The sequence below is a fragment of the Grammomys surdaster genome, unplaced genomic scaffold (assembly GCF_004785775.1).
Source record: "Grammomys surdaster isolate TR1022 unplaced genomic scaffold, NIH_TR_1.0 125984, whole genome shotgun sequence".
Lineage (NCBI taxonomy): Eukaryota > Metazoa > Chordata > Mammalia > Rodentia > Muridae > Grammomys > Grammomys surdaster.
This window is the reverse complement of record NW_021620800.1, coordinates 3,368,992-3,394,168: the sequence shown is the minus strand read 5'-3', so window position 1 is coordinate 3,394,168 and position 25,177 is coordinate 3,368,992. Positions and strand designations below refer to the sequence as shown.

Genomic DNA, 25,177 nt, shown 5'->3' with positions numbered 1-25,177 from the left:
GTGAAGCAGCAGGCCTGACTGGGCTGCAGACACGTCCATCCCTCAGCTGGTCCCACCAGCAACATCCCAAATGACGTAAGGAGTCAGCGAGAGTCCTTGAGAATGAGTGCCTCATGCCTGAGGAGGGGAGTTAGGGCAAAGTAGCCAATGTCTGTTGCCATTCATGGGACATACGTAAGTGAGACCATGGCAAATGGTAATTTAAGAGGAAAGGGAGCTATGTTTATTTTCTGAGGCGTGTCCAGCTTTGTGAGTGGGCCTGCTATAAATTCCAGTGTTTGCGAATGCAGTCGTCCCCCATTTCCATGGGTTAGGTCAGGTACAAGAGGGAATAACTTTCTAAAAATCAATACTTGAATCAACCAAGCACTGAGCACCATGCTAAATCTACCTAAAGGAAGTAGACGGGAATGCAGTGGTCTAGCCTCTGCTATCCCTAGGGCCCTCAGTCCTGCCTCAGTGCTGGTTTATGCATACCATCCACTCCACATGTAGTCCATGTGCTCTGTAGTGGGTCCCACGGTAGCTGCGTCTGAGCTTATGCTGGTCACTTTGAATCTGTGTGACCAAAACACCTCTCCGAGCCACTGAGGAGGTGGGATAGGTGCTTGGCCCTGTGAATCAGGAAACCAGGGCTCAAGCAGGCAGGGTGTGCATGGCCACAAAGGCTGAGGGTCCCTAGCAGCTTCCAGCCATCATTGCTGTAGGCTGTCTGCCTGTGGCTGGTGCTAGGACAAGGGGCAGCTGCTCCATTCCCCTGACCCCAGGTTTTCTTCTAGATAGCTCAGGATTACACATTGCTGTGGGTGTTGGGCTTCTCTGGCCTAATTCCCAGGGGTGGTGGTCAGTCTCCCTGGGGAAGTCTTCTCGGCCCTGCCAAATCACTGAATTGACCCTGTCTTTCTCCCCTCTCTGCAGCCGAGTGTTCAAGACAGACATGGAGCTAGAGGTTTTGCGCTACACAAATCGGATCTCCAGCGAGGCCCACCGTGAGGTGAGTTGGGCACCAGCTTCTGTTGGGCAGTAGTACATTAATGACTTTGCTAATTGCTGTGATCAAACGCCTGACAGGAAGTGACCTCAGGGAGGAGGGATTTGTTTTGGCTTACAGTCTGTCATGGTGGAGTGACGAGTGGCTCCTTCGAGGGAGGAGCATGCAGTGATTGCTCATACCTCAGCCCACCAAGAGAGGCTGGGGTAGAAGTGTGGCTGCCTGGGCTACAGCCCTCAGTGCCAGCTCCCCAGCACCCGGCTTCCTCTGGCTAGGCCTCACCTCCTAAAGATTCCACAGGCTCCCCCAAGCACCACCACCCACTGGAGCCCAAGTGTTCAAACATACTAGTCTGTGGGGACATGGCTTTTGGCAGGGTGAGAGAACTGTAAGGAAGATAAACAACATGGAAAAGGAAGGTGAGAGAAATCTCTCTCTCAGTAGATGCAGGGCATGGATGGAGACTCTCTGCTCCCTCTTTCCATCTTAAGGTATCCACCTTCATGAGGGCCATGATCCCAGTCTTCACGGACTGTCTAACCAGAGGGCCGCACTTCCAAGAGAGCAAGGCTTTCCTGACATCCTCAACTTCTTGGCTTGCGTTAAAGCATCTTCCATCTGTAACTGTAATTCTAGCTCCTCTGCTGCCTGTCTTAGTGCTCTATGGCTGTGAAGAGACGTCATGCCCACCACAGCTCTTATAAAAGACGGCATTTAATTGGGGCTGGCTTACAGTCTCAGCGGTTTAGTCCATTGACATCATGTCAGGGAGCGTGGTGGTTTACAGACAGACACGGTGCTGGAGAAGTTGAGAGTTCTGCATCCAGATCTGTAGGCAGCAGGAAGAAAGAGACTCTGGGCTTGACATGGGCTATAACCTCAGAGTCTAGCCCCAGTGGCACACTTCCTCCAACAAGGCTACACCTCCTAATCCTTTCAAATTGCTGCTCTCTGGTGACCAAACATTCAAATCTATGATCCTATGGGGCCATTCTGTTTCAAACCACACCACCATATTTTTTTTTCCCTTTTCTTTTAATTTAAATATTTGTTTGTTTATTTGTGTCTGTGTAAGTATATGTATATGTGAGTGCAGTACCCTTGGAGGCCAGAAGAGGGCGATGGCTCCTTTGGAGCTGGAGATATAGTTGCCAGCCCAGTGTGATTGCTGGAACCCAAACTCCAGTCCTCATGAATGAGCAGCAAGCATTCTTTAATCGTTGAGCCATTTTTTTTTCTCTTCTTTCGTTTTCTTTTTAAAGACAACATCTTGCTATATATCCCAGGATGGCCTTGAGCTCACTGTGTAGCCCAGGCTATCTCAAAGCTACGATCCTACCACTTCCACTTCCCAAATTCCAGTATTGCAGGTGTGCTTTACCAAGTCTGCCCATCACCCATTTTCCACAGACAGCTCCACATGCAAATAAGGAAACGAGTATTTTAAAGGCCACTCAAGGTGCCTGGGATAGCCCCCTGCCTGCTCAGGGACCATCACAGCTTAGTGTTACAGATGACACCCATAGTCAGAAGGCCATGTAATCTCTTGTTCCAGCTGATTTCTCTGTTTATAAAAACTAGATAAAGGTAAGTAAATAAGTAAGACCCTTTCTTAATATTCAGGATTTGCCAAACATCTTGGCCAAATCTTTTGTCTTTAGGTTTCTGGCCACCCGCCAGCTGTAGCATGGCGTTTATGGGCTTCCAAACAAAGGTACTCCACAGTGGTCCACAGAAACTCTGTGGGTCTTGGAGCTGTTACAAAGGTCCAATTTTGTCACTTTTCTGCACCAGTGTGCACACATCCCCCTCCTTCCTTTTCCGCTAAAGAGGAGCTCTTGAAAAGTGTTATACATTATTTATAAGGCCGTGTTACTTATCTGCTTAATACAAATGTCTTTGCTTAATGCCCGTCCTCTAGGTAATGAAGGCTGTAAAAGTGGGGATGAAGGAATACGAGATGGAAAGGTAAGCTGTGTGTCTCTGAGTAAAGATTAAAATGTAAAACCCGGCAACTTATGTTCCCCAAGCAAGTAACTGACTAGGGCTGGAGCAGCACGTGCGATCAAGTGGGGATTATGTGCGGCCTTGGGATCCTAGGCAGAGATTACGGTCCCCTGGTGGCGGCCACCTCCCTGGCTCCTGGCAGAGTGTTTGATGGTAATGGGCCTTGATAACTTTCCAGGCTGGTTTAGTGCCCCATCATTCCACTCCTGGACTTTGTTTCTGCAATTTGTGGCGGAAACTTTACCCAATAGCCGCCACTGTGCCTCCAAAAGCCACTAGTAAAAAACAGCTTGCCATTTTTATGTGTAAACACTACCATTATGTCTGCTGTGCTCGGTGCCTGGGTCGAAGGGTGGTTAAGTGGTTCATAAAGCTCCCTGGAGAGCCCCATCTGCCTTCAGCTCCAATTAGACTTGCCACTCGCAGGTCGGCATGCCCAGGGGCTGCCTGGGGAAGCCAGGCTCTGCTCTAGGGACCAGATCAGATCCCCCACCCCGTCCTGGGTCTCCCATTGGTGACCACATGGTGTCCTGGAGATGTACTTGTCACCACTCCCATCCCAGGTTCCCTTTCCTACCTGGATTTGTATGTGTTGACAATTGTTACCCCCTTTCCCATGCTGACAGCCCCAAGCCCCTCTGGTGACCATGAGGCCTGCCCTGTGCCAGGGGGAGCTGATTCTTTTCTGCTGTGTCTTCCAAGGGCTTCTGTCCTTGGAAGGACTGACTCGGGGAAGCTGGGTCCACAGTATGGTGACGTGACTCGAGTTGGGCTTTGAGGTGGGGCCTATTGAGAGGCCCTTGTGTCATGGGGAGTCTTGAACTCAAAGGTAGTTCTTGAGAAAGGATTGTTGTAAAAAGAACCAACCTGGTCACACCCAGATCTCTGGCTTCTTAAGCTGCCAAACCAATGTGCCTCATCTTGAACTTTTAGTTTCCAAAATTATAAGCTATACAAACCTGTTTTCTTTATAAAATAGCCTGTCTTGGGTATTTTATTATAGTAGCAGAGAAAGGACTATTATGCTATCCCAACCCTCATGGCCTTGCCTGCCACATCAGTGTAAAGAGCAGTACTGAGGCACACAGGTGGGGGTCACCAGTGGCCAGCGTGACAAGTGTGTTCACTGTGGGCTGGAAAATAGAGGCCTTTTTCAGAGTTTAACCCTAAAAGATGAGCTGAGTGTCTGGAGTCCTTTTCTTACTCTGAAGGACGAGGAGTTGTTAAAAATGGCTTTCTTCAGCTGCTATGATGTTCCAGGAGGGGGCATGTAACAACTCTCTATCCAAGCTGAGGGAGCCTCTGTCTCACCAAGGACACAGGGGAAGGGCGTGCACAGCCTCTTTGATTGCAGTTTGCACAGCATCCCCCCTCCCCCTCAAGGATCTAAGATGAGAAGGGAGCTATCCTGCTAGCCCAGGGTGGAAGGCGGAGCAATGAGCCCCTCAGACTGGCACTGGCCCAGAAACTTGTTCCCAATTGAGTTGACTCATAGTGACCCATAACAGATGCCTCAAATAAAAATAACCAAGAAATCAGAGCAAGAATAGCATATCTCAGCATGAGGCCCCCACAACCTTTGCCTGTCAGTCAGCTATGCCCTGTGCTATAGGAGGTTGGCTCTAGAGGGGCCCCTGAGACTCTCCTCAGCCCTGACCCTGACCCTGTCTGCCACCCATAGGCAGAGCTACATGGGCTTTGGGTCTGTAGCAAGGAATGCCTGGGTATAATGGAGGGTTTTGTTTTTCAGAACTGTAAAGGCGTTCTATAGCATAATGAACCCGAGGTGCTAATCCATTGTTGTTTAGTTTCGTGTTTATGTTTTGGTTTGCTGGCGTACGTGAACAGCCCAGACATCATGTCATTTCCCATGTAAATATTTCAGAAGATGTCTCAGTCAGTGAGACAGGCAGTGAGTTTTCCTTTTTATAACTACCCTGCCATTATCCTGTCTAACCATACAAATAAACAATACAAGCAGCTTTCTGTACCTGAACATCCTACATCATGGATTCAACCACCTGCCAACCGTGGCACAAACTTTTATTTAATTTGACTCAGTAACTGAACAGACATAGGCCTTTTCTGGTCATTTTTCTGCAGGGTACACAATGTGACCACTATGGACATGGAGTTGGGCCTTATAAGTGACCTCTAGTTGGTTTGAAATGATAGGGGAGGAGGTGTGGGTACAAGCTGCTTGGGTGTCTGGGAAGGCTGCTTGGTATCCACAGGGTCCTTAGAGTCAGTCTCCTTCTGCCGAAGACCGACTTCTCGTATTTAGTTAGTTAGTTGCTTTAGTGTGTGTGGGGACACACACATGCCTGAGCATGCCTGTGGAGGTCAGAAGATTCTCTCTTCTGACTCTTGAGTCCCAAGGTTGTCAGGCTTAGAGGCAAGTGTTTTTACCTGCTGAGCCATCTTGTCAGCCCTCTCTTATGCATATGCATGTGAGTGTGAGTGTGTGTGTGTGTGTGTGTGTGTGTGTGTTTATGTGTACCATGTGCATGCAGGTGCTGGGAGCCAAATCTGGGTCCTCTGGAGTGTCACCAAGTGCTTTTGACACTGAGCTCTCCCTCCAGTGCCCTGACTATAGTCTCTTAGTATTCCCCTTTGCTTTGGTCTACATTGCTGTAAAACTGTCTTTCCCTTTTGGATTCCTTGGTTTCCTTAAACCAAGATTCGAACAGAGGCTGTGCATTACACTGCACTGCTGGGTATCCTGGGGAGAGCTTGGTGGCCAGATCTTTGAGTTATGCTCTGTCGAGCAGTCTGAAGCTTCGCCAGCACACCGGCAGGTATCTGGCTAGGTATACAGAGGGTGCCAAGTGCAAAGATTTGGCATGAAGACCAGCTGGTTTTCTCATGTGTACCATGCATGCTACATCCACCTATGGCCTTAATGTAGATGGCTAGATTCTAGAGCAGTGATTCTCAACCTGTGGGTCATGACCCCTTTGGGGTTGCATATCAGATCTCCTACATATCAGATATTTGCATTACAATTCATAACAGTAGCACAATTACAGTTATGAAGTAGCAACACACTAATTTTATGGTTTGGGGGTCACCACAACATGAGGAACTGTATTAAAAGGTCACATCATTAAGACGGTTAAGAACCACTACTGTAGAGGGAAATAGTGTCTGTCTGTGGGCCTCAGGCAGTGGGAGCACCCGATCATTGGGTCCCTGAGAACTTAGCATAAAGAGGCTGGTGAGAATGGGCATACAGGGACGAGTGGAGGAGGTGGTAACGGGAGTGAGATGTAAAGCCTGCTCCCGGACAGAGTGGAAAGACAGTTGTCCATGGGTGTCATCACGTCTGAAGATGTCTCTGCCTAGGTTTCAAGTGAGTATTCTCCTGCCCCCTAGACATCTGTGGCCATGAACTGGGTTGACTCTTAGTCCTAAGCTGTCTTTCCACAGTCAGGCCTGTCTGTCACTGCCTGGGACACTTTCTGACCCTGTTGCAGTCTGTGTCCATGAGAACCTGGAGATATCTTAGGAATTGTGTCTCATTTCCCTACTCAGTAGCTGGTATCAGGAAACATATCTGGGTTGTACGGATGGGTAGATGAATGGAAGAGAGAAAAAGGGATTTGAACTATTTTTCTAACATCATGCATGCCACTGGAGACTTGACTATTCTCAAGTTGAAATCAGAGCCTTCTAAAGCAGATGTTGTTGGCTACCCAGGGGATATAGCCCTTTTAGCAGACTGGACTGCTGACCAGATAGATCAAGGCAGCCCGAGTGTGATGTGTGCTGACGGTGCCCTGCACTGATGGCAGGCATCCTTCAAACCTGCAGACCACAGAGCAGGGCAGGGGTGGGACGAAGACTCAGCCAGGGCTGGAAGCTGGGGTGGAAATCGGGCAGCACCAGGCACACAGCTTTCCCCACTCAGGGATGCCAGCTAGAGACCACGGTCTAAGCCCTGCCCCTCCCCCTTTTTTAATTATCAGAGATTTATTATACAATCTTGAGGGCATGTTAAAAAAAAAAAAGCGTAAGCTAGCTGATGTCGTTTATGAAGACACTGCCTTCTCTTCTGTGCTACGCCTGCCAGCAAGGAAATGAAAATCATTTTCCAAAATCGAGGCGTAGTAAATTGTGTTAAACCAATAAGACGTTAATGTTTGGACAAATCGGGCTCGCCCAGCATCTGACTCCGGGCCCAATCAGGCGGTCCGTTTTACCACCTCATATTATTTAATGTTAGTGGTGTAACTGGCTTGTAGCTGGCTGGCATGGGGCTGGCAGCTGAATCAATTACCTGCAAACACTAATTTAGAGCATGCTCAATTGGCTGTGTAAGCAGGCCCCGGTTCACATTTACTACAAGGAGATTAATAACTTGATGCCGTTGACAGCCTGGGACCTTAATTGGGATTGCTGTCTCCCCGTCTCCCATCTGTGAAGGGGTGATTTGGGGCCCTATCATGACAGCTTGTGGGGGTGGGTACTGTGAGAAAGACAGGTTCTGTGGGTATGAGCATGTCCCATAGCCTTACCCCTCACCCCGTTTTCCCATGAAGAAATCCCTCTCGACAATCTTCAACCCTGCCTGGAACCCCTCCACTAGGACTGGGTTTTTCTGGGTTCCTGTCACGGGCAATAGCTCACAGTGGTAGCCTCCTGTTTTCTTTTAGGCGAGTGTTAATGAAGAACTTGCCCAGCTGTTCATTTTTAAAATTAAAGGTCTTATTGCTTTTTCCTGTGTTTTGGACAAATGGAATGAGTCATGTGTCTTTTGTCTTCAGGGTGCCTGTTATGTCCAGAGGTATGGGGAGGTAGGGGTAGGGACACAGCCTGAGGGACTTCATGTCTTTATCACATGCATGTCACACCTAAACACATTACACACTAATGCCTACCACATACATCCATACACCCCCACGCTCCTGTATACACCACACAAACATGTCTTCTGTGTGCACACTATGTTATATACTGTGCACACATCACAGTCCACACCCACTAGCACACTCACACCGCACATCTCATAGCTACACACAAACCTCTAGTAACCCCTAAACTCACCCCAACTTGGCTATTCCATCCAAGTCTCCAGGTGCTGGGGCAGTGGTGAACATCGTGTACCGAGTTCTCAGGTTGTAAAACCCTAGCCATATTTATTTTAAGCAGGCCTGGTTCTTTTTGTCTTTAAGGGATTAGAAACTTTAGCTCCAGTAAGGACAGAGGAAGGCTGGAGAGGGAGGGAGGCAAAGCCCCAACTTTCTTCTCCTGGAGGTCAGAGCTGCAGGGGAGCAGGCAGCCTGTAGCACATGGGCTCTGTGGGCCCCTGACTGCACCCCTCACTCTGGGTAGGCAAGCACTAGCTGCTCTGGCAGTCTGCTGGAGTTGATTCCAGATCTCTAGGGTCATGATTCTCAGGCTCTTCCCTTCCCCCTCATCTTCCTCCTTTCCCTCTCCCTTCTCTCTCCTCTTCTCCCTTCCCCCCCTTCTTTCCCTCCTCCTTGTCTTCCTCCTCTCCCTCCTCATCTTTATTTCCTCCCTCACCTTTCTCCTATTCTTTTCTCATGGAGATGAAACACAGGACTGAGCACATAGGCCAAACACTGCTGAGCCATGACCCCAGCCCTCGATTTTGTCAGTCTCACTACGTAGCCAAGTCTGACATGAAATTCAAGAGCCTCCTTTGCTTGCCTCCTAAATGCTGGTTTTAGACAAGATCTTGGCTTCCTTGTTCACCATCCCTCTAGGCACACTGTCACCTCTGAAGAATGACCTCTGTGCCCACACTGCCCTCCTTTTGTTCTGCGGCTTTGTTTACTGGGCATGAGATCAGACCCAGCCTTGTATGTCCATAGCCAGTGTTGGAACTCCTCATGAGCCATTCAACAAGACCGGTGGTGGTGGTGATGGATGTTATTCAGAGGTCTGTTTCCTTCTTCAAAGATTCTGGAGATGCCCAGTTTCCAGCTAAAGTACATTCTGACCTGATCTGAATTCAGCCTGGGCATAGCTGGACATCAGTCAGGCTGTCCCTAGTTTACTGTATGTCCCCTTGTAAAGGATTCTTGGGTTTTGAAGAGAAGGAGGTATTGGGGACAGATCTGAAGTGCAGACTGCCCCAGACCTGGTCCCCAGGTAAGAGATGATTAATGGCCCTTCTCTGTGAGCCTGGTTATATTGTCCATAGGTGGTGCCCGTACTTTGCATGTCAGACACAGCTGCATTCAACTAGAGTTGAAGGGTGAGAGCTGTGTGTAGTACAGCTCACTCAAAAGGGGTGATAGTCCACCGAGAGCCTACATCTGGGTTCGGAAAATCTTTTATGGCCTTAGTGGCCTGATGTTGGTTTCTTGCCAGCACTTCCTTGGTAGCCCACCATGACAGAGGTCAGCAACACCCCCACCTCACCGTCACCCCAAGTGCACTCATGAGTGTGTGCAAGCATGTGCTCTCTGTAAATATATAGTCAAGAGATGAACTAGTCCAGGTTGTAGCGACAACACCATCTGAAGCAGGCCTTCTTTCCAATGTCAGAGGTGTCAGAACCCCCGGAGGGACCCAGTGGGTGCTTTTGTGGATCTGCACTGTTTCAACACTAAAGGGGTTCTGTTTATTTCAGATAATGTTTATCATAAGTTTAAGGAAGCTGTCTTCCTGGCTTGCTTGGAGATTGTATCAGGAAAGGATGTGGAATGTTATCAGCTACCTTTTAAGCATCTTCCTTGGCTGGGGGCGGGGTGGGGGAGAGATATGTAAACACACACACACACACACACATATGGCGAGAAAGAGATTCAGAAAGTTTTTATTTTTAAAAAAAATATCTTTAACATTCTTATCTTATCTATTTATGAGTGTCTATGTGTGAATGCATGCTGTGTCTGTGGGGTGTCCCTGGGGAGCCAGAGGAGAGCATCAATCCCCTCAATCTCCTGGAGCTGCAGTTAAGGATGGTTGTGAACCACCTGAATCGGGAACTGGGAACCAAACTTAGGTTTTCTGAAAGAGCAGGAAGTACTTTTAAATCAGATTTTAGATTAGAGAGTTGGGAACATAGTAGATAGTTGTGGGCACACTGCATCGCCTTCACCTTTGCTGAAAGGGCTGTGGAAGGTTTGGCCCCTCAGGAGCAGTGCTGATAGCTGGTTACTGTTAGCTCATCTGCTCTGGTTTCTCAGCTTTCACCCAGTGTCTTCTCCTGGCTGATGAGACCCTAAGACTCTAGTTGTTCCGTGTCCTGGAACTCCCTTGAGCTGTGGCAGTCCCTCGGCCCGCCCTTGTTTGTCATGACCTTGACAGTCATAAGGAGCCAGGCTTGGTGATGGGAAGGGCATCTGTCTCCCTGTTTCAGCTCCCCAGGCCTACACTGGGGTCATGTGATACTTGGAGGAAGTATAGTTCTGTTGTCATCAGAAAACAGGCAGGCCATAGCTGTCACTTGATGCATGCCTCTCAGTGTGGACCTGGTCACCTGCCTAGGTTTGGTTTGGTTTGATTCGTTTCTCCTGTGAGGTGACTCCCACCCTTCCCTTTCTAGCAGCTCACTCTGCGAGAGAGAGAGAGCACTGTGCACAAACTGCATAGGCAGGGTGGGAGGGGGGATCAGTTCCACCTCCTTGAGGGTGACCCAGATGCCTTATTTATGAAGCCTAGGTGCACAGTGCTCTCTTCTCTCCTGGTTATTTATTCAATGTTTTTATACTCATTTCTATTTAGACTCTTGGATGCTTAGTTTAGATTTTGGATTGCAATCTGAGCTCAGGCCATTCATCTCCACACTCCCGTCATTCTAACTTTGGGAGTCGAAGGCTCTTTCATTTGGCTCTTGTGTCTCTTTGATAAACACCTGTCATTTTGCCCGCCAAGCACTCCCCTGGCTTTCTCTGTGATTGCAAGATTCTCCAGGCTCATCTTGTATATTCTCCGTTCAAGCCCTTGAGGGAGACATTTCTCTAAGGCATGCTAGTTGCTGTTACTGGAGAATCATGTCAGAAACCAGGACTGGGGGCTGGAGAGATGGATCAGCCAGCAAGAGCACACACTACTATTACAGAGGACCTGGGTTTGGTTCCCGGCACCTACATGGTGGCTCATAGCCATAATTCAAGTTCCAGGGGATTCAGTACTGTCTTCTGGTGTCTGTGGGCACCTGCACTCCTGTGGTATACATACGCTTTTATAAGTAATGACTAATTTTTTAAAAAAGAAAACAATCAAGGTTTAGTAGTGGGTGTGCCTCAGGCAATTAACAGCAGACTTCTGCCACAGAGCCAGAATAGCATCCCAGCTACAATCTGTTCTGCTAGGTACATTGCTATGTTAAACAAGCTGAAATTGAGTGTGAGTGTGAGTGTGTGTGTGTGTGTGTGTGTGTGTGTGTCGGTGGGGAGTCTCAGGGTTGTCTTGTAATTTTGTGGTTAGGGTTCCTAGAGATGGGTGTTCTGGGTTTGGGTCCCAGTTCTGCCACTTAACCAGCTGTGTGACATTGGGCAGGCTGATAACATCATACCTCCATTCCCTCATCTGAGATCTTCGCTAATAACCCTTCATAGCCTGGCTGAACAGATTCAGTGAGTGTAGATATTGGTGCAGTGACTTTCTATCTGTCATTATGGGGTTGGCTTATGATTAGCATTCTCCATTCAAATTTTATATAGTCTCAGAACAGAAGACCTAGCTCTAAACGCCATTCCCCCCAAGCCTTAGCCATATTTAAGGTCATAGTATAGTTTAGGGCAAGCCCACCTCTACCCCCAATTGTCTTTTTTGGGGGGAGCAATATAGAAAGCACGAAAGGCCGACATCCTGTCAGATCCCATCTTGTAGGTGAGGTTCCTCCAGAGCTGAGTCACTCCAGGCTCTCACTAGGAGCATCAGTATAGGGTAGCTTCTTGGAAAGGTTTTACTTTCACCAAGGACTTTAAATTACCCATTTTATGCTCCCTCATTTTTAAGGTCTCTCCTTCACATCCACAGATATATTTCCTTTCACTTTCCTCCTATGAATCCATGTTCTTCCTCTATTGATCAGTTTGTAACAGTTGGGTCTGCTTTATTGATCTCTTCGTACAGCCAGTCCATTCCTAAATTTCTTTTCTGGGTCCGTTGTTTGTTTGACTCATGGATTTCCAATTTCATCCTTAAGTCCTTTCTCTTCTCTTCCTGATGCTTCTTTTGAACATACGTGTTTAAGCCTGTTTGAATGAATCTTAACTCTCTTCTCAGATAATAAATTGATTTGGGCTAATTCGTTATTGAGCACCCTTGGTCATATTTTAGTAAGTTTTGATTGATTTGGTTTTTGACCCGAGAAATGAACTAATTCGCTCCAGATTGATGTGTTTGGATTTTTCTTGGTTAACTTTTTGTTATTAGTCACTGGGTTTGTAACCATTTGTAATAAGAAGATATGACCTTTTTTTTGTTAAAAAAACAAAACAAAACAAAAAACTTTGAGATTTTTCCAGTTCTAAACTTGCTCAGTTTTTAATTTAGAGTGACTATTTCAGTGCACACCCATCAGGTTCTCATCTCCTTCCTTCCCCTTCCTCTTCTTATAGCCTTCCATTTGCTCTTAGATGGAGAGACGCAGTTTGTGAACTCTCCCCGTCATCCGTTCGGTTTGAGGGATGCAGGTTGCTGGCTGTTATGTGTTTATCATAGTCAACCTTTTCATGTTACAGAAATCCCTTTTAACTGTTTGATCAGAGTCCTGAATTTTATTTGTATCTGATTTTGTTAGTGGTGTTACATGCTTTCCTTGTGTTATGTTTCCTGCTTTGTTGTCTTGTTTTTGTTTGTTTTGTTGGTTTTTTGCTTTCTTCTTTTTGTGTTTTTGAGACAAAATCTTGCAATCTATCCCTAGTTGGCTCCCCTGCCTCTGCCTCCTGAGTGCTGGGATAAAAGGCAGGTGTTGTCACATCTGGGATTTTTTTTTCAGACCTATTTATTTATTTTTATGTGTGTGCAAGTTTGGCCAGCTTAGAAGTGCATCACACAAATACAGTGCCTGTGAGACCAGAAGAGGGCATTGGATCTTCTGGAACTGGAGTTTTAGCTAGTTTTAAGCAGCCCTTTCGGTGGTAGAAACTAAACCCAGGTCCTCTTTGAGGGCAGTGAGTGTTTTTAACTGCTAAGCCATCTCTCTAACCCCATGTTTCCTTCCTTGTTTATTATTTGTTATTTATTTTGTGGTCCTGGGGATAGATCTCAAGAGCCTTGTACACACATGGCAAAAACTGCTGTACCACTGAGCCACACCTCTTCTAGGTCTTTTTATTTTATTTTATTTCATTTCATTTCACTTCATTTTTGAGATAGTCTTCTCACTGTCCTGAAGCTCACTGTAAATGCTAGCTGGCCAGTAAGCCCCTGTTCCACCTGCTTCCTCCTCCCCAGCTCTATCTAGGCTTATAGGCACAGAGGTGCCATGCCTGGGTGTTTTTGTTTGTTTAATATAGATGGGCTCTTGGGAATTGAACTCAGGCCCTCATGCTTGTAAAGCAAGCACTTTGCTGGCTGAGCTATGTCCCTGGCCCCTCTTTCTTTATTTTAATATCTTCTATTGCTTCTAAATTGGAATTTATTCCAAATCGAAGGGCCTCACTGTGTTAGCAGAGCCATTCACATTACTGTGGTGGGCTGGGGTGTAGGTCTGTGGTAGAACACTGGCCACACATGCGCGAGGCCCTGGGTTTGGAACCTCAGCACTACAAGAAAAGCAAACAAAAAAACAGAAAATTTCTTACCTGGCACATTTTCCGGGGGAAACAGCATGCCTGTTCTCTTCCCTGCAGTTCCTGGATGCTTTCTGGTTTCTGTTTTAACTTTATAGCTTTGATTTTTTTTTTTCCTGCTGCTTTGAGCAGTTGAGGTGTCCTTCGTGTTCTTTCATATGCGTCCCATTTTCACTGTGGAGTCACCTGTAAATTAAGAAACAGATGACTTGCATTTCTCTGCTGTCTGTGTTAAAATTAAGTTCACATCTCTGTCCCAATTAAAGAATTGGAAACTGAGCATGTACTTGCCTTTTAATCCCTTTTCCTTTTACCTCCCAGTTGTGTGGTTTTGTGATGGGTTTTATACAACATATATTTCCTTGAATTGCTATCCGTGTCCATATTGTTTTTATAGCGATTTAAACTTGTGTTGCTAAAATTCTTTCCCTGGGGGAAACAAAGTCTACTCCTCCTCCTAAGGTCCTAGTTTCAAAGTAAGGTACTAGTCCATCAGAGTTCACTCTGGGAAACTAAGGAATTTATTAGGCTGAAGTGGTAAGGCCACCATTGAGAGAAACTCACTAAAGAACTGTTCCTGCGGTAGCTTGCCAATTCCTGGGGCTTGGGCCAATTGACAGAATGATGTCAACTGATACAGACCCATATGGATTTTTGCTAAGTCAGACTCAAGTGCTGAGGCAAGACCCATGGAAGACGTGTGATGTTTGGAGGGAGTATAAGTAGGACTCAATTGTGAGAGGCGCTTGCTCGTGGAGCTAGCTGTGCTCTTGGTCTTGGTCGTCGCTGATCTACACTTTGTTGAGAGAGGCATGGCAGAGAACTTCTCCTGGCGTTCCTGCTGGTCTGAATCCTCCCCCTGTCTCATGCCAATTCAGCTCAGGCCTGGCTGTTCCTGTTAGGCTGTGCTACTGCTGCTGCTATTCCAACAGCACTGAACTAGACTGCCGGTATATCTACGAAGTGTTTGCGAATGGATCGAGTCCCATGTCGGGCTCCACCTGTAGGCATAAAATTTTGCAACATACTTTAATAAGTGTTCAGCCTCTCCTCTTACCCACCACCCACCAGAGGCAGTGGAAGAGAAAAGTTTTTAGGATGTGGGGGATGTGGACCTGTTTAGCTAGTTCTTTGCAGGGGAGCTCAATCTTCTTTGGCAGCAGTTAAGTCCCATTGCAAACACCAAATACAACTAAGCAGCTGTAGACCGGTCCTCTAGGCAGGCAGACACCACATACAACCCAGCAGCTGTAGTTCAATCCTGAAGAAATCACTGGCTCACCAACCAGCCTAAGGCGAGGCCACGGAATCGGCAAGCTGCCGCAGGAACTTCACGAGCAGTTCTTTGGCATTTCTACTTAATTAGGCTTGCAAGCAATGGGTGGGGATTACAGGAGGAATGGGGGTGACACCAGAAGGTCTGTACCTAGCATAGTGTCTTCCCTATGGCTGCATGCATGGAGAACCCTTCTCTAGCTCTTCCTAGTCTGTATACTTCTGAACCCTCTCCAAGGCCATGTGTGATTAGGGCAGAATTAGATGTGCTGATCAATGCACTGGTCAGAAGGAGTGGTTAGACATTCTGGTGAGGGTCTCAGGACCCTCTCCAGCTCTCCTCAGATCTCTAAGGGAATGTCTCCTATGTTAGCCCCACGGTGATATTGTTTGCAGGTAGGCACAGCTGAACTCTGGCTGAGAGGACAGAGCTGTACAGCAACCTGAGGCTATCTTAGTAAAGGCATACATGGCCTTCACTTACAAGCCTTGTGCTCGATAAGTCTTGGCTCAGTGTTTCGAGTATCTCACATGTGGGGGAATCTTTTGTGATCACTGATGGCATGAATGGGTTTTTAGTCTTTGTTCCCCCAAAAAACTGAGGTCTTTGACAAGTTACACTCTTGGTCTTTTCAAAAAAAAAAAAGCTGTTTAGTCTTCCTGCCTAGACGTATGCCCTAAGATTCTTGAGAGAGATGGTATTTCCCGTGGCTCTGTCGTGGTGCTGTTCAGAAGGACGATACTTGAGTCAAGGGTAAATCTGTCTACATGCCAGACACTGGAAGACACAGTTTAGGGAGGCTATTTGAGTCTATGCCTGAGCAGGGCTCAGGTAAAGCTTCCGGTTTTTCAGTGGGTGGCACCTCACTCCTTAGAGATGTGGTGGGTTCTGACTTTAGCTCGTCAACACTGATCAGAGGAGTAACACAGGAGCCGGTGATGTGAGGAGGGGCACCCTGCTGACTAATGTGTGAATCAGGCTAACAGAGTCGAGGCCTGAGAGGATGTCTGCCTACAATATCCTGGGCTGGTAGTCCTACCCAACTAGCATGGGACATCGTTACTATCCTCATGCCTCTGGCCACTCCCCAGCAGTAAACCTTTAACCCCTCAGGGGGGTCATGTGATCTGAGACCTGCGATGGTTTATTGTGACACTCTGAACTCCAACCCCCATCTCTTTGTGGCTTCCTTCCGTGTTAAAGTAATATGGTGTTATTAAAAGTAGCATGGTGTGGACAGAAGCCATGCACTCAGGCCTCAGGCTGTCCCTGTGAGCTCCTACGATGCCTGTCTTTGTCTCTGGTACATCTTTGAAATCTCTGCTCTCACAGACTAGGACTTCTTCCCTTTGTCTTGTTTATATAAAATCCTGACTCTGCCTTATTCTGAGCCAAATAATAATGACCATGACCCAGAAACATGGATTGAGGTTACCTTGAATGGTGTTTCATCGCAGAAGAGGTTACGAGAACTTTTATAGTCACCGAACAAAAGAAAGTTGTGAATCAACACAGTCCCAGTTACACTGCTGGGGGCAGTGTTTCGATGTCCTTAGGTTCTGGAATGGCAGAGCTGGAGGTCATCGAGGCATAGCTCTGCATTCTGAAAAGCTTCCCTGTGAGTCAGAAGAATGTGGGGTCAGATACAGAAGTCAAGGGCGATAACCCAGGGTACTTTTGGCTCAAGGTCTCCTCCACAGTCATTGTGCTTTGCTCTGTCAAGGTCAAGCAGGCTGCCAGATCTTTTACACAGATGCACCTCTTCAGAGACCTTCAGTTGTGTAAAGCCCCATTCCCACACCAGTGGGGAGTTCCAGGTCCACTTCCTACAACCTTCTTGCACCTGGTCTTCCGCTGTGAATTGCTGACAGTTTGTAACTTAACCCCTCCCAGCTCGACCTCCACTGTGACTGTGTTCCCACGTCCTAACTGCCCACCTCACACTCACCAACCCTGGAAAAGCATATTCCCTGTGTGGCACAGAGAAACAGGAGAACAGAGGTCAGGTAACCCGTTAAGGCAATTTCCTTTCACAAAAAAACCTGCGAAGCAAGAACAGGAGGTATGGAGTTCACTTCCTTCTCCTCCAGCACGGCTGTGACTCTCAACTCCACTGGTAGGTGCTGGACCCCAGAGTCTGACACAGCTGGCTGATTCGTAACAGGCATGAAGGGCAGGGTATGAGAGCAAATCAGGTCTCAGGCGCTTTCAGAGTCACCACAGAGGTTTACAAGATGGCGGAGGTTACGGAAATATTTGTCCTTAGCAGCCTAGCCATCTTTGATAGGAAAAAAAAAAAAAAAACATTTCTCACATGTCGGAGGCCATCTCTAAACTTCCTCCCATATCCCCACAAGGGATGTATGAGTCTTTTTATCACTGCGACTAAAACCCTGAGGACTTCTTCTACATGAGGGACGATTGATCTGGGCTTACAATTTGAGAGATTTCAGTCCACGATCCACTGGGTTTTGCTTCCGGGCCATGGTGGGAGTTTGTGGAGGAGCACGGTTGTCCACCTGTGGAAGCCAGGAAGCAGAGCCCACTGGAAAAAAGGATAGGCTATCTGCATAGACTTCCTTCCACCAGCCAGCTCCTGCCTCTTCCTCCTCGTAGCCAAGCTGTGAACTCACCAGTGACGACGTTGATGTCCTAGTCTCAGCAGAGCCTGCTGGGGCAGTCCCCACAACACTTGAGCTTTTGGGGAGACTTTTTTTCTTTTTTTTTTCTTTTTTTTCGAGACAGGGTTTCTCTGTGTAGCCCGAGACATTTCTTATTTTACCACAACAGATGTGGCTCTGGCCCCATCCACTCAGCTGACTGAGAGCTGTCAGGTGGGCCCAGGACGCCTTCTGGAAGTGCTCAGGTACAGAAGAAAAGGGACAGAGATTTAAGTTATGGACAGACTGTAGGAGGTGAGCCCCAAAGAGCTAAGGAGTGGGGTATGAGCTGCCTGTGTACCTCCTTTCCTGACACAACTTCCCCAGCTGGGGTTGGCTTTGCCTGGCTTTTCTTTAGGGCAGCTGTAAAGGTAGACTTTGGCCCCTGTGGGCCAACCTCTGAGAGAGGATGGTTACCTAGGGGCCCCCATACCATGTTGGCTCCTTCCTGCTAAGCCACACCCCTGCTCCTCCTGCTAAGCCACACCCCTGCTCCTCTGTTTTCTTTGTTTGTTTACTGGAACAAGGTTTCTCTATGTATCCCTGGCTGTCCCAGAGCTCAATCTGTAGACCAGGTCTCTGCCTCCTAGGGTCTCACTAAGCTGTCCAGACCATTCTTATCTTGTTCCTTAGCTCAGGGAGGCCTCGAATGTGCTACCCCTCCTACCTCTGCTTCCTCAGTAACTGGAGTGATAGGCCTTTACCACCATGACAGCTCCATGAGGAATTTTTTTATCATGGCAAAGGCCAGAGTTTATATTCTGGTAGCCTCTGAGTTCTGCTTAGTAGACATCCTCAGTTTGGTCCATACAATGTTTTTTAATATATAATAATTTTTAAATAGTTTTGAAATTGTAATTAAGTATTATGTCATTTCAACTGGTTGTGGTGGCGAACACCTTTAATCCTAGCACTCCAAAGTGGTGACAGTAGTCTTTAGGTGCAGGGCATGACCTTCCACAACCCTTCCCTCTGCCACTCCCCCAAACCTTACCACTAGCCCTCCCCAAGCTCCTTTCCCATCTTTCTTCCCTCAGTCCCTCCCCCTCTACTCAAGGCTGACTTTCTATCACTAAGAATGCTGATTCTCTCCTAGGTAAAAAAGATTTCTCATACCAATGTCTCTATCAAGAAGAGGACGGGGAAGGGGAAGTCTAAAGGGTCACATATTTTAAAAAATAAAAGGACAATGCTGTGGGCGAAAAATAAAAAGGCTTTGTGTTTTATGCCTAAATGCCTGGTGGGCTCTGCTCCTGCCAGGGCCCTCTGGGCCTCTGAGTGAGACCTGTTCCCACCCCAGGAGCTCCTACCCTTCCTAACTCACTCCCAAAGAGTCCCCTGGTAGATCAAAAGGGTGTAGGGATCCCAGGCCTGTGTCAGAGCTACATGGTTCTCCCTCCTTGGTATCAGGAGCCATTGAGGAACTGTGGGGGGTCTGAGGAGGATTGTCCCAGAGGAGAGGTGATGTCAGTTTGGCTCCTGGCACAGACAGACAGCTATGATTAGCCGCCAGCCTCCTTGCCAATTTTAGAGAATTCTCATCCAGACCTTGTACACGCCAGTGCAAAACGACGTTCCCTGTGGGAGCAATTATTCTGGGCTGGGAGTTTTTTTCCCCCCTCCCAGCTCTGAATTCTGTGGATGTCATGATGGCTTTAACCCTGGAACTTTGAAAGACGTTTCCATATCTGCCAGTAGACACATCTGCTCCTGAAACCTGGAATTAGTTTTTGTGGCACACGGGGCAGGGTGAGGAGAGTGTTTCTCTTGAAGAGACCACAGTTCCTGAGGCAGTGGAGCCTCTCAGGCCATGCTAGCCTCTGCCCTGCCCACGGGTCAGGCTGTGTTTGACTTCACTCAGTCAAGGGGCATAGACAGGGAGTGTTGTGAGCCCTCTGGGTTCTTACAACATCTGTCCAAGAGCATGCCATAGTGTGGGACCCAGACTCCCATGGCTATTCTAGAACAAGTAGATGAAGAATGCCTGGGGTCGGCAGTCAGCATGCCAGACCACCGCCCCCCGTTTAGACACAGCTGCTGTGCCTTCAGCTGCCACACAGAGTGAGTGACCCCTACTCACTGCAAAGTCTGAAGAGGCTCTGACACCTGAGGGAGCCAGCTGCTGATGGTGGCGGATGGTACCCAGTGTTGCTCAGAGGCCTCCAGCCAGGGGACTGCACTGTCAGGATCCTGCCCTGCCTACAGGAAAATATACTTGTCAGGTATCCTGGGTTGTAGCAACTTTAGGAGCCTGGTAGGGGTACAGGAATGGGCCTGTAGTGGTTGCCTGCTGCTTGCAGACCTAGCCAGCTGCCTTCACATGAATTCTACAGTCTTTGAGAACCTGGTTCTATGGCGAAAGAGTCATGACCTCACCTCTGCATCCCTACCTGATCCTGCATATACTCACACACACACACACACACACACACACACCTCACTCACTCATTCACTCACATTCGAATTGACTCACACACACTTATACATACTCCGACACAATCACACACTCACACATTTATACACACACTACACACACACACACACACATGCACACACACACGCACACACACGCACGCACGCCTCTTAGCACTCATTCTACAGACACAGGGTCTCTATAACAGTGCTCTAATAGCACTCTGTCTGGGTCCTTCTAATTTATGCGGGGCAAGCCCTGGCCTTCTGTGTCTGCACCTGGTTAGAGCAGTTCCCGTGTCACTCAGCCTTCAACAGCAGCAGTGTGGCTGCTCAGGGCCTTCTCTAGGCCCTCCTATCTAGGGACAGGAGTGTGTGGCACTCCCAGTATGGAGTTCCTGGAGCTGCTTGATAGAAGGCTCTTCATGTGTCCCCCGCCTCCTGGCATGGCAGGTGCCTGGGTGGCTGAACCTGGCTAAGCTTCATTTGTGCCCTGTTATTTTCTACCAGTTCATCCAAGCAAGAGAAGCAGGCTCAGTTCCTTCCTAGACAGCTGATGACAGAGGAGAAAGATTCACCTGAAAGCCGTACGGCCTCCCATAGGTGGGGAATGCCTGACTAGGACTGTGAGGGGAGGAAGCTGAAGTCTCCCTGCAAAGCCTCACCGCAGGACGGGACGAGCAGCTAGGCATGCCCTGCGGTGGGCTGAGGGCTTGCTTTCTAGGCAAGAGGGTACTAGCAGCAGTGCTGGAGATAAGGTTTCTTTTGGATACAGTATGCAAACAGGGCACCCCCTCCCTCCCTCCTTCCCTCCCTCCCTCTATCCACAGTCAGTTGGCTATGCCCTGAGATTGTCAGTGACATTGTGCAGGAGGCAGCAGGGGCTTGGCCTGGCTTGGCCACACAAGCTGCACAAGCCTCATCAGTCTACACATGAGAACACTGCAGAGCATGTGGCTACGGCCAGAGCAGCGGCGTGCGAGCCAGCGCTGGCCTCCCTTACGGTGGCTTATGCAGAAGCAGCTTCCACAGTCTCTATATTTCTAGCAACAGCCAGAGTCTTTGAATCATTTATCTCAGCAGCTCGTCTTAAAGCCAGAGAAAGGTGGAAATTCATCTGGGTCCCGAGAAAAGCGCCTAGAAGAGAAAAGTGTCTGGTGGCTGCCGTGATGGGTGGCGTGCCTGGAGATAGTGCTGGTGGCGGGGAGATCAAACAGTGAGGAATGGTTTTGTCGGCAGAACCTGGGGAATTCTAAGTAGATAATGAGGACTGACTCTCTCTTGATTCACGGCGAGGCTCGGCAATCAATCTCCAAGGCTTTGAAGAGGAAAGGAGCGAATCCAACAGGCTCACAATCTGGTTGGGACCAGTAGTCCTTGCAGGGTGGAGTGGTCAGAACCCCCGCTGGGAACCCTCTCCTCTCACCTGACGATCCGGGTCTCTCATCCACACTGTGTCAGAGACTAGCCTGGAGGAGAGGGCTCCTCTCTCTTCTTTTCTAACTCTTGCTAAGTAAGGTATTAACTTTGACGCAGGTAGATTTCCAGTTTAGAATTCAAGTGAGGGTGATTCAGGGCCCTGTGGTTTGTGACCACAGCCTACCCGATGTATCTGGGGACCCTTCTGTCATCCCTCTGGCTTAGAGGTACAGGCATCGGTCAGCTCAGAGTTCAATAACAAAATCCTACAGACCAGGAGGTTTAACAACAGAAATTTATTTCTCATGACTCTGGAAGCTGGCAGTCCAGAGTCAAGGAGTCAAGCCACGCCCAGTTTTTATGTGGTCCTTAAATCTGAACTCAGTGCCTCCTATTTACAAAAGCAAGCACTCTTATCAACTGATCTGTCTCTCCAGTCCTGTGTCTGCACTTCTGTAAAGCCCCCTCTTCAAATATAGTCTGTATTCTGGGCTCTGGGACCCCCCCCCCATGTGTGAGTCAGTATTCGATCTGCAGAAACCTGCATGAGACCTTGGTCACCGCCCCACACTGCTGGCTCAACACCACTACCTTCTAAGAGATTTACATTAAAAAAATATGTTTATGCATGTATGCATGTGGGGTTACAGGTAGATATGACTGCTAGAAGCTAAACTCAGGTCCTCAGGAAAAACAGTAGGCATTCTTAACCACTGAGCTGTCTCCTTCCAGCCCTGGGCATCATCTACTTTCTTCAAGGCTGGCCTCTGGGACTGGGCACACAGATGACATCCAGAAGGATGACATAGGGACAGTGTCTTAGTCACTGTTCTGTTGCTGTGAAGAGACATCACAACCAAGGCAACTCTTACAAAAGAATGCATTTAGATGGGGGCTGGCTTACAGTCTCAGAGGGTTAGTTCATTGCCATCATGGCAGGGAGCGTGGCTCTGGAACAGTAGCTGAGAACTACATCTTGATCTGTAGGGGAAGGGGGCAGCAGGGGTCATGGGGGAGAAAAAGACACTTTGCCTAGTGTGGCTTTTGGAACCTCAAAGCCTCCAAGGCCACACCTCTTGATCCTTCTCAAACAGTGTTACTCCCTGATGGCTCAGCGTTCAAATATATGAGCCTGTGGGATCCATTCTCCTTCAAACCTTCACAGAAGGTAAAAAGCATCTTCGTCTGAAGAATTGAGGAGCTGGCTCTGTAGTGCCACATGATGGGAAGACGAGCAGCAAAAGGAGCAAGCGAGGCTTTGTGGGGAGGGGAGGGGAGAGCAGCAGAGCCAGTTCTCAGTTCTGCTCACAGTAAAGTGAGCTGGACTGCAATCCCATCGGCTGGGGCTGGGGCTCTGGGCACCAGTGGATGGTGAGGAGGCTGGTGAGTGTGTCTGTGCAAGCTGAGCATTCCCTCAGACATAGCCTGAGTGCTGGGATGAGGAAAAAGGAAGAATGGTAGTGAGTCCCACCGCCAGGTGGCGGCACTGCCTGGTGAGCATGGCCTGTCCCCCACCAGGGAAGCTGACCCAGGCAGTCCTGGGTACCTTGCCTTGTTTGACTTGGTCCCTAGCCTCCTGCCTGCCTCCTGTGAAAATCAGAGGCTTTGCCTTCCCACTACACCTTTATGAGCCTCATGAATGTGGACATACACAGGCACACACACACACTCACACACACACATATACACACGCGGCGGGGGTGTATATCTATGACAATGCCCATGAAACATACCGAGTGTCTGCCCTACTCCCAAGTCAAACCATGCTGCTGCCAGCACGTTTATTAGCCTTGCAAACATCTATTGATCACCTGCTATGTATTAGATACTATTCCAAAGTCTGGGAGACGGTCATGGAGAAAGGGTCTTGCTCGGTAGAGTACAGTTGCACTGGTTGCTTTTTCCATCTCCATGGCAAGCAGAAGCCTCTCAAGGGAGGAAAGGTTTATTTTGGCACACCGTTTAGATGTGGCAAAGGTATGTGGCTGCTTCGTATTATGATAAATCAGGAAGCAAAGAGCTTGGGCAGGAGGCAGAGGTAGATAGAACTTTCAGGGACCACCCCCAGTGGTCTGCATCACTGAGCTAGATACCTTGTTCCAAAGGTCCCAAAACTTTCCCCAAAACAGTGCCACTGGCTGGGGACCTGGTGTTCAAATACTTGAGCCTAATGGGGGACATTTAAGGCTCCATAGCAACAGTTCTTGGGACTTCCAGTGGACACTGCTGAAGACCTGTTTCCAGGCCAGCTCTGGTCTGGCCTGGACCCCATATGTATCTATAATTAAATGAGGGTGTGATCCACCAAATCCTCAAAGCAGCCCTGAGTGCACAGTTATTAAGCTCCTTTAATGGGTGAGGAACAAAGAAGCTGTAATTTATCCATGTTCATGCCAGGGGCAAATTGGGGAACCAGGATTTGGAGATTGGCTTGTCAGCCCCAGGGCTTATGGCAGGGCCTCTGGTGAGGCCTGCCACCCAGCGGGTATCCTATAAGCACTCCTATGAAGAGAAGGAGTGAGGCTGCATGGGGACTGAGACCCACAGCTCCTCACCAGGCACCCGGGGCAGGGCCAGGGGTGGCTGCTCAGGGCAGCATCAGATCTGGGTCACGGTCACCTGGGTCTGTGTACCCTCCAGCAGCCATGCTTCCTGGGGATGTGGTTGTCACAGCCCAGTGGTTATCGAGGAATCAGATCCACAGTTCTGGGATGGCAGATAAAGGGCGTGTTGTTGGTGTTGCAATGAGGTATGTGTGCCAGTTGGTCCCTCTGGGTTAGGCAGAGGCCGCAGCCTCACCAGAAAGATGTCAAATGACTGCATGTGCTTCCGCAAAGACCATCTCAGGAAGTCTCCGGGCTGTTGTCTCTGGGCTTCCCAGAAGCAACAGAAACCACGGGGTTCATTTTTCCTTCAAGAGCTGGGGTGGGAGGGTGGGGAGTCTGTCTGTCTGTCTGAGACAGGATCATGCTATGTAGTCACATAGTCCAGGCTAACCTCTGACTCTCAAGCCTCCTGCCTGTGAGTCCTGAGTACTGGGTTTACAAGCAACTACCTACCATACCTGCCCAGACCAGGAGTGTCCAGGATTGTTTCCACAGACCCTAGATGACCCCAAACTGGCCAGGAATTACGTCTAAGGCTGCCTCAGAAAGCTTTTGATTCGGAGCCAACAGGTGTCCACCACACATCGTCCATCCTTGCTGGGCAGCCTGTCTGGTTCCTACTGCCTGGCATAACATATCCCCAGACTGCCTGTGCTAGTTTGTTAGATCACAGACACTTACTGCGTAATGACAAGTGTCAGGTCCTCTTCTGGGAGCTGGGAAGGCAAAAGCAAGGAATATCTGTCTGGAGATAAATCAAGTAAAGTCAAATATGGCTTGTATTTGGTGACAACTTCAGTGTCAAAAACTGAAGTCGGGGAAGGTAATGAGGGGAATGCTGGAAGTCATTTGCCATTAGTTTTAAGAGGGCAGTTGCCTTAGCACTCTGTCCCTGGAATGCTCCTGAGATGACCAGCCTGTAAAGAGGAAGGTATTTTGGTTCACAGATGTACTGTTTCTAGTCCACAGTCTAGCGGTTACATTGCTTTGGGCCTATGACAAGGCAATGTCATGATAGGAGTGTGTGGCAGAACAAATGTGTTCACCCTGTGGCTAGAAAGCAACAGGGAAAAGGGACAGGTGTCTCA

The 25,177-nt window shown here is 48.5% G+C and overlaps 1 protein-coding gene across 1 annotated transcript in view; it reads left to right on the top strand.

Annotated features, from left to right (window-relative positions):
• The window catches only part of Pepd (peptidase D), a 136,033-nt gene that overhangs the window by 57,363 nt on the left and 53,493 nt on the right, over nt 1-25,177 (top strand). Inside the window, exons 8-9 of the mRNA XM_028754198.1 lie at nt 919-994; nt 2,913-2,959. Coding sequence (XP_028610031.1) covers nt 919-994; nt 2,913-2,959 — 123 coding nt within the window. The remainder of the gene's footprint in view (nt 1-918; nt 995-2,912; nt 2,960-25,177) is intronic.